The following is a 9,271-nucleotide window of genomic DNA, read 5'->3' as shown; positions in this document are numbered from 1 at the left end:
TGAACTTAATTTGTCTTAACCAAACCAAACTTAATTTGTCTGAACTAAAATAAACTGAACTTAAATCATCAGAACTAAACTAAAACTGTGAGAAGAAAACTAACTAAACTAAATTAAATTGAATTTGCCTGAAATTAAATGAATTTGTCTGAATTGAATCAAACTATACTGAATTTTCATTAATTACGTCCAAAAGAACATAGCCTAGTTTCCTAGCACATGGGTTCGTTACAGGGCCCTATAATGCCTTAAGAAACACGGGCCATTGGGCCTGAACTTTAAGCTTGTTGTGAACGAAACGATGTTTGCAAGTTATAAAGTGTGGCCCAACTTGTTAGTTTTTTTAACTGTTTGTCTTTGAAATCTCTTTACTTTCTTCCCAAATTTTGGATGTGGCCCAGCCCAAATATGCATTTTCTGTCACTTTGGTCTTTGACCAAATTAATCTGGGTTGGCTCAAACTATTGTATGGGGCTCCGAGCCTAAAGGAGTAAATATACGTTGGGTTGATTTGGAATCCAAAACTTTGGGTTAGGGTTTGGACCCCTTTTTTATTCGTGATCCAAACTGGTCAGATTCAAGATGGCTCGTGACTTGTAGTGGCCCAACATAGACTTGACTTGACTAACCCAACATCTAGAAGTATGTTTTTAGCTAATATTTGAATATATCATTTTGGATCAAATTACTAAATGTGTAATCAGCAAAATCATTGAAAAGTGGGTTATTATGATCCGATAAAAAAAACAAATTTATTTAAATGTTCCTACCAATTTAGATTTTATCGAAAAAGTTGCTAAACCTAGCAGATTTTATCGAGGCTTTCAGACATGCTCTAAAACTATTTAACGGATATTGTACCATCCACAAACAAGTTCAACAAGTTTGGATAAGTTCAAATAAGTCCAGAGAAGTTCATATAAGTTTTAGATGATCTAATGCTTTACAAAGTAAGTTCGGATGAATTTAATTCATATAAGCTAACAAAAAGTACATTTTTTTGGTTGATTTTATATATAACCTCAGAAGTATCCCGAAAATCTCTCTTAAGAAAATATACATTAGTAGATCAAGCCTTTTATTGGCATTAAAAAGAAGTCGACCTAGCTAGTTTCTTTTGACGATAATGTATAGTATCTATAACAAAATACTTCTTCCGTTTCAATTTAGTTGTGACACTTTCTATTTTACGAAGTTTTTATTTAGTTGTGACACTTTTATTTTGTGTAATAACTTCTCTCTATCTCTCTCGTATCACATGAGATCCATTTATTTTCTTTCTATATCTCTCTCCTCTATTACAAAAAAAACTAAATTGAAACGGAGGAAGTAACTCAATGAAAAATTGAAACTAGAGAAGGTAGAGCTAGTGAAAATGTGGCTGGTTGAGCATGCATTTAGATAAGGCCAGGCAATCAGTATTGTTCAAGTGCGTATCCTAATTGGGTGAAGGGTCCTATTCATGTATACTTACATACTTCTATAGTTCTATATAGTTACATTACATTATTGACATCTATAATATTGTACAGCTGCATATGAACAATGAAGAATAGTACTCCTAATCAAATTTTTGCTATTTTCCAAATTTGAAAAGACATCCAAACCAATTATCTGTCAAGTTTTTTTTCTATCGCATGTCATCTGATCGTGCACTAGGCAACTACTATTATTAGATTATGAGTAATTTTAAGACTTTCAGACTTCAGTTAGATATTGACAAGTTTACGGAGATGTAATACTGCTATATTTAGACAAAAATTATTAAAACAGACGGTCTAATTTTCTTTTTAATATTAAACAAGTCACCGAAAGATATTAACCTATCATGATTGGGCTAATTCTCTTTTTAATATTAGGCTTACCATTGCCTAATTTTAATTTAAAAGTAGGCGAAACTCATACCTGGAAATTTAGCATCATAAGAATTCGAGGTGTCACACAGCTATCATATATATTGGATCAATTATGTAAATTATGAAGTTTTTTTTTTTTTTTTCTTTTACTCCCTTCGTAACGAATTACTAGCAACATTTGACATTTTGTGACAGGTAAAATATTCAATTATTGTTAGTAATTCGTTACGAAAGGAGTACATGTTATTGAGGTTTATATATAAGAATATGAAAGTGATTTTAGATCACTCATAATAACATAGCAAAGTATAGCCTGGAATTGGAATCATTGGAGATATACTTATATCCTAACTTGCGATATTATAAGGGCAATTTCACAGTTCTAGTAGAAGTAGTTAGCAATACAAAAATGTCTAATTTTTAGATTATAGCAAACTACTATATGTATTGTCCCCCTTCCTTCAGCAAGGCGTTTTGGAGGGGAAACAATTCTATTATCTAAATTTTAGCAAAATTGTAACAATGTAACTTTGCAATATTTATATGCGTTACTTTGACCACCTATTCTTTTGAATGTATAAAAGAAAATGTTAGACTATTAGATTTATCTAGATGTACATTTTTAACCTATTAACTTTTCAAATTTTTACAAACTAATAGATAATCAAAAATATTAATAGCAAAATTGGTCATTTGCAAATGCGCCAATCAAATGCATTTACATATAATTTCCAAAAAAGTAACTCCCAATTCTTAGTTTTTTGTTGCAAGTAACAATCCTATTTAAGATATGAGTTTTTCTACATTTTACATTTACGAACCTATTAAGGATGTCTTGGCCTAGTGATTAAGATTGATGTGCTATAAACGATATCATAGGTTTGAAACCCCCCCTTCCTTTATGACTTATTTGTACTTTGTACTACTTCCGTGACTCATATGAATAAAAAGAAACAGTTACGGTCCTACACTCGTACGGCTTACCCTTTGTTATTGCATGGCCAGATTGCTAGAGTATCATCGTTATCGTAGGAATGTCACTCTTTAGTCTTTACGATGAATTTAATGGGGTGCTTACTACTTACTAGATAGTAGATACTACATTACAATCCCTTAGTTGGTTGTACACTTGTACAGTTGTACTCATCCTCGTTCCTTAGCTTGCTAGTTGCTACTAAAAATCTAGGATTCCCCCACCCAACTTGTGACACGTATCACTATAATGTTATCCTTTAGATATCCAAATACTAAACGAACTCTACAACGTTCATGGATCCTATGCACATGAAACTGGCCGGACCAGATCATAACAACACTTTTCACATCTTATATGCGTCCAAAAACCATTATGGTTGTAGTTGTATAATCGTATTCTTCAAAAGTAACACCACCATAATCATTCATATCCACCGTTCAATGGTTGGAGTTTCCATCTCTGCACCTTATAATTGGAAGTTCGACTCTCATCAACCTTCAATTTACGGATTTTGGGTGGATAGTTGCTTATGGATATAAATAATCCCCAATTTTCAGTCTCTGAAATTTTCTTTATGAAATGGAATCTCCTTTCTTACCTCTAACTCATGAAGGTTGACCTTGCTTGAATTAGTAAATTATTGAATCAAAAAGAAAAATTCAAATTCATTCTTCTCGAACGAGACAAAATGATTATATACTTCGTTCTATTTGTAACGTAATTCCAATATTTGCTTTTTTTTTAGTGGAATACAAAAATGTAGTAAAGACGCTACTGAACTGACACCTCATACAGGTGGAACCAGTCAGGTTTGCAGGTTAGATTTCTTGGAGGGAAGAGGATGGTAAGGGAAATCCCACCCCCAAGAAGCCCTTACTAGGATCTGGTCCCATGACCTTGAAGTTATGAGACTGAATCTTTACCATTAGACCAAGCCTTACTTGATAACAATATGATTAATTAAAGTTACTGAAAATTACAGAGTATTATGAATTATATCTTAATCGTACTTGCTTATGAAAAGTTTGCTCATGTATATATATGCAGGCTAAGTAATTAGTTATCTTATATTGAGGTGCAAAAGTAGTAACACCACTCTTGATTTTAGAATCTTATGATTTAGGGTACGGTTCAAGTAATCCCGGCCATAGACTTGTGCAGTTGTGTGAATGATTTCTCTAGCTAAAATTTTCCCCTTATATAGGTCACCTCCATCTTATCCCAATAAAAAAACATGTAACTATTTTTCTGATGGTTTCTTATTGTGAATTCGTGATGCCATTATTCATAGATGCTATCCTCCTTTTGACCCCAAGTATGTTTTGAGGTCTTAATTGTTTCTGAATCGACCACTTGTTACAGATTGCACGAGTTAAGTACATAGGAGGGTACTCAACTTTGATGAAAGTTCCAGTTAAGGTACTGAACTTTCATTTGTACCAGTTAAGGTACTCAAATTGGACGGCCGTTAGTCTAAGGGACTAAACTTTGCTTGTTGCCGTTAACAGCCCCTAAATTAAAAGTAAAATGTGACATGGCAATAAATACATGGTGACGTGGCACTAAAATACAAAATGACAGTTAATTCAGTACCCTTTAATTCAAAAAAGCCAGCGAAATTCTTCAACGGTAACAAATGAACATATATATTTAAAACTGAACCATATTAACAGATATATTAACATTCAAAAAATCATCTCTCTCAAGAAATCAGGAGCAGCAAAAAAATAAGAACTTCCACAACACGAAAAAATTCTGATATTGGTGTTCTTCCATCAGCAGCAAAAAAAAATCAACTTCATCACCTTCCATTAATCAGGTACAAAGCAACTGCATTAATGAAAATTAAACCTAATGCTAATTTTTTGCCCTTTTTTACCAATATGAATTTTAATTCATAGTATTTTGTTCACCTAGGCAGCATAATGTCAAGAAATAGCTATGGTGGTTCCATGCCCCCAATTCCCAAAAGATGTCATTGTGGGTTTGTTGTAACCAAAATCAGAGCCTGGACAAGGGACAACCCTGGTAGAAGGTTTGTAGCATGCCCTGACTACGATGCTGAGACTGATACAAGGGGGTGCAAGTTATTCAAATGGTGTGATGTTGAAGAGCCTATAGAGTGGCAAAAAAATGTGATTTTGGGGTTAATGGAGGAGAAGCAGGAGCTTAGAAGGGAAGTGATGTTGCTGAGGCACAATTTGAAGACAGCAAATGAGAAGGCAAGGAAGATTGAATCAAAATATATCATGCTGAAAATGAAGAAGGGTGGATTTATGTGTGTTAGGGCTTGGATTTGTGTACTCCTTGTTGTTCTTGTTTGTTTATGGTACAATATATAACTATGTAAGGGGTTTATTTAGGACTCTAATTACTATATCAATGCATGTAGTAGCATATTATTAATTAAATATAAGTTACCTTTCAACTATTTTCTCCTTTGCATCCTTCTAGCCATTGCTAGGTCCTGAATATATATAAACAAACTAATTCAGAATACATGTGCAGATTATAAGTTAAGAAAATGTTAGCTAATTCAATCAAATCACATACCTGTAAGGCTTGGCTAGTTATTGTTTGTGAAGCTTGTGAACCCCTGGTTGTGACTGGCTAAATGAGTATTCTTGACTGAATGAATATATGGTCTGCTCACCCTCATAATCTGAATAACATGCTACTCTTCTTTGTGGGATTGTGTGATTGAGGGGTTGAGTAGGTGGCTGCTGTGGTGGCTGCTGTTGCTGTGGTGGCTGTTGTTGCTGTGGTGGCTGTTGTGGTGGCTGCTGTTGCTGTGGTGGCTGCTGTGGTTGGAGAGTAGCAACTCTTTGGTAGCCACTTGGGTAGGTGTATACACCTACACCTCTATGGTGCATGGGTACAGTAGGTACATTCTGTGCACGGCTACTAGTTGACTCACTTGCACCCATGCGCACAGTCTCTGTAGGTACATTCTTGCAACCTCTCTTGTTATGCCCTTGAACACCACATAGGCTGCATGTCATTACTGAGCCTTTTTTTTCAATTTCCCTGAACTTGTAACTTCTCCATGTTATAACGGATGTGTTGTAGTTTGATTAATGCGGAACAGAAAATCAATGAAATAATGAAGGTGAGAAAATAATAAAGATGAACAAACAAAGAACACAAGGATTTACGTAGTTCAGTCAAATTTGACCTACATCCACAGGTGGGGGATTAGAGCTTCTTCACTATAATGGAGAAAATCAGAGAGAATAATACAAGAGTCCTAAATCTAGAGGCTAAAAGTGTTTCATAAGTTGTGTTAATAAATAATGAACACTAAGAGCCCTTTTATAATCATAAGGAACCCGTACAAACCCTAAAAGATAACTTAAAACGAAAAATATATCGAAAAACGCGTTCAGCGTTCAAAACTGCGCACCGCCCGACCGGGTCGGGCGAAATCCGCCCGGTCGGGCCCGGGACGAAACAGCTTCGTCAGTTTTCCGTAAAACAGTCATAACTTTCTCGTTTCTCATCGAAATTGGGCATATGACCTATCGTTGGAAAGCTCTTTGAACAAGCTATCACCTCCAATTTGAATCACATCAAAATAATTTATAGATTGAGAGATATGTGCATTCAAAGTTAGCCTTATGCCATTCACAAGATTTCAAGTCATATTTAACACTCCAGCTGCCTTCCTTCTCTTCACTTGGCGCCTATTGTGCACTTTCTTGAGTTTTGGTGCATTTACCAAAGTTTCTGAACTAGGCCACTCTTCTGCTCCATTTATAGGCTCCAACAAGTAGTCATATGCCTTCAAATACACTGATTTGGTGAAGAATGGGTTAACATAATGTTCTGGTTGATCAACTTTGTTCCAAATTGCAACCACTGCATGTTTGCATGGAATCCCACTTATTTGCCATGCATTACAGCTGCAAGTTCTAGCTTCCAAATTCACAACATATTTTGTTTGTGTTGCCCCTTCCCTCACCCCATAAGAGAACCCCCCATCCCAGAATGCATTCCATCCCCTAGCACCAATCTTGTGCTTCTCAACTTGCTGTTGTATTCTTGGACACAACAGCATCTCTTCTTCCCTATTTCATCCCTCTTCTTGTGTAGCCTCTCCATTATCCCCTCCCTGATGTCTTCCAACATAGTAATTATAGGTTTATGCCTTGAGTTCAATATGTAGGCATTGAAAACCTCACTCATGTTGTTATCCACACTATCACAACAAGATAGAGGAGTGTAGAAGGCTCTACACCATTTCTTGTAGTTCCTATTTAGGAGATCATCAGCAGCTGCATTAGATATTATCCTCATCTTCTCTAAGTTAAGGAAAAATTCATTTTCTGTGGTGCTCTTAGCCATGATCCAGAACTGCTTCCTATACTCTAAGCCACCACCAAACACCCCTCTGAAGTTACAATAAACATGCCTTGCACATACCCTACTCTCAGCTTGGGGAAACACATCTGACACAGCCTTCAATAAACCTTTCTGCTGATCAGACATGAAAGTGTAACCAGCACCTTCATTTGATAATAAATCCTCCCCTAAAAATGTCAAAAACCATGTCCAACTAGAAGTTGATTCAACCTCTACTACTGCCCATGCAATTGGGAACATTTGGTTGTTCCCATCCCTCCCAACAGCAACTAAAAGTTGTCCACCATAGGGTCCTTTTAAGAAACATCCATCAAGAGATATAAAAGGCCTACATCCAGCTATGAACCCCTTTTTCAGTGCCTCAAAACAAATGTACATTCTTTCAAAAATATTTCCATCCATCTTAATTATCACTGTATTACCTGGGTTACTTTTTTTTATCTCTGCAGCATACCTTGGCAGCAAGGTATATTGCTCCATATACTCCCCTACAATCAAACTTTGCCCCCTCCTCCTAGCTCTGTAAGCTACACCTCTGCTGACCCTAATCCCCCACTCTAGCCAGACTGTCTCTATTATATCTTGTAGCCTCAGATAAGGATTTATTTTGAACTTGCTCTTGTAATTTTTAGCAATCCAAGTAGCTGTCATGTTTCTGTTTTTAGGGGCTCTTCCACAAGTGTGCTTGGGCACCAAGGTTTTCACCATAAAGTTTCTCTTAAACTTCTCCAATGAAGCCCAAATTCTCCAAGGACATCCTTTTTCCTTGTTCATGCATCTAGCACCTACCCTGTTGGGGTCATTCCTAGTGAATGGTAGTTCTCTCCCAATCTCAATTGAGTAGTCAATTAATGCTTTCTGAAAGTCTTTGCATCTCAAACTGTTGTTCCTAAAAAAACTTACACTCAATCCAACATCCCCTCCATTACCCCTTTGCGCAACTGGCTGTTATTTTTTTTGAAGGTGCAGCTTCTAAGTACCCATACTCCTCATCTTCATCTTCACTAGACTGTCAAGATCAGTATCACCTTCAAAGTCACCATCAAAAAGATTTCTTCCTAATACTTGTCAGATACTCTTTTTAACATCTCTATTTCTTCATCATAAGACTGTTGTTTTTTCTTTTCATACTGACTTTGGTCCTGGCAGTAACTAATTCATCATCATCCTCATCTGTGTTTGTTCATAAGTCTATATCTAATGGGGTTGGGTCAGTATGGTCAGTATTTTGAGGAGGGACCAATGCCTCATCTCCATCACACAACAATTGCACAAAGGACCCTTCACACCTAAGGACCCTTCACCACAATGAATTGACCCAACTCCATATCCATCCATTACCCACCCAAATGGCCTAACTATTGCATGTTCTGTGTACACATGTACAAGCTTGTATTGTAAAAGTAGTGCTAAAAATGGATCAAATAATTGCTTAGCATAGCCCAAGAATCTAATACCAGTACTAAAGTCTTTCTAGGATCAACAAAATGCAGCTTAATGATGTTATTATAACCCAAGTTGTCTATGATTTGTTTTACATATGAAGCATCAACATTATCAGGTAAGTTTTCAAACACACTTACTTGACCACCTTCGTATCTAATGTCACCATGTACAAACCACTCTCACCATGGTGCACACTTATGCAAGGTTTTATTTCCATAAAATCTGTCATACAAAAAATTTATATACTAAAGTAAGTGCAAGGAATGGAAGAACACCAATGATATTGTAGGATCCATAAAACCATTCATATATATTTATATGTCAAAGTACAAAAATTGGCAAGCTCCAACCAATTACAGAACATATTAAAGTTTTTTTGGAGCTTGCATTCATAAACAACAAAACAAATCTGTCATAGCAGTGACAACCACCCTAAATAAAGCCAGTGGCTGTCACATTCTACCCCTCCTACTGCTATGACAGAGGCAAAACAAACTTAACCCAACCCAAAAAAAAAAAACCAACATCCTTCATCTTCAATCCTCTTTGAACAACCATGGAAACCCATCAAAGTACTGAGTCATGTCCTTGTTGATCCAAGCATGGAGGTCCCTCCCATTGTTGTAGATAA

At 36.1% G+C, this 9,271-nt stretch overlaps 2 protein-coding genes across 2 annotated transcripts; both read right to left on the bottom strand.

Annotated features, from left to right (window-relative positions):
• Positions 1-5,402: 5,402 nt before the first annotated feature.
• LOC130590537 (uncharacterized) lies at positions 5,403-5,834 on the bottom strand. Its single transcript, XM_057393029.1, has one exon. The coding sequence runs from the start codon at positions 5,832-5,834 to the stop codon at positions 5,403-5,405; it is 432 nt and encodes a 143-aa protein (XP_057249012.1).
• A 632-nt stretch (positions 5,835-6,466) lies between these two features.
• On the bottom strand, positions 6,467-7,845 carry LOC125494924 (uncharacterized). The gene is made up of 2 exons (XM_057393028.1): positions 6,807-7,845; positions 6,467-6,690 (listed from the first exon to the last, which is right to left on the bottom strand). The coding sequence occupies exons 1-2, from the start codon at positions 7,843-7,845 to the stop codon at positions 6,467-6,469; spliced, it is 1,263 nt and encodes a 420-aa protein (XP_057249011.1).
• Between the last annotated feature and the right edge of the window lie 1,426 nt (positions 7,846-9,271).

Source organism: Beta vulgaris, chromosome 2, assembly GCF_026745355.1.
Source record: "Beta vulgaris subsp. vulgaris cultivar EL10 chromosome 2, EL10.2, whole genome shotgun sequence".
Taxonomy (NCBI): Eukaryota; Viridiplantae; Streptophyta; class Magnoliopsida; order Caryophyllales; family Amaranthaceae; genus Beta; species Beta vulgaris.
Note: the sequence above shows the minus strand (reverse complement) of the source record. Positions and strands in the feature narration are given on the sequence as shown.

Bases quoted from the DNA above. Each gene is read 5' to 3' on its own strand.
- LOC130590537 (XM_057393029.1), bottom strand. From the start codon at position 5,834: ATGACATGCAGCCTATGTGGTGTTCAAGGGCATAACAAGAGAGGTTGC.
- LOC125494924 (XM_057393028.1), bottom strand. From the start codon at position 7,845: ATGACAGCTACTTGGATTGCTAAAAATTACAAGAGCAAGTTCAAAATA. The intron at 6,691-6,806 runs GTTCTCTTATGG...GCAAACATGCAG, and splicing joins AATGCATTCTGGGATGGGGG to TGGTTGCAATTTGGAACAAA.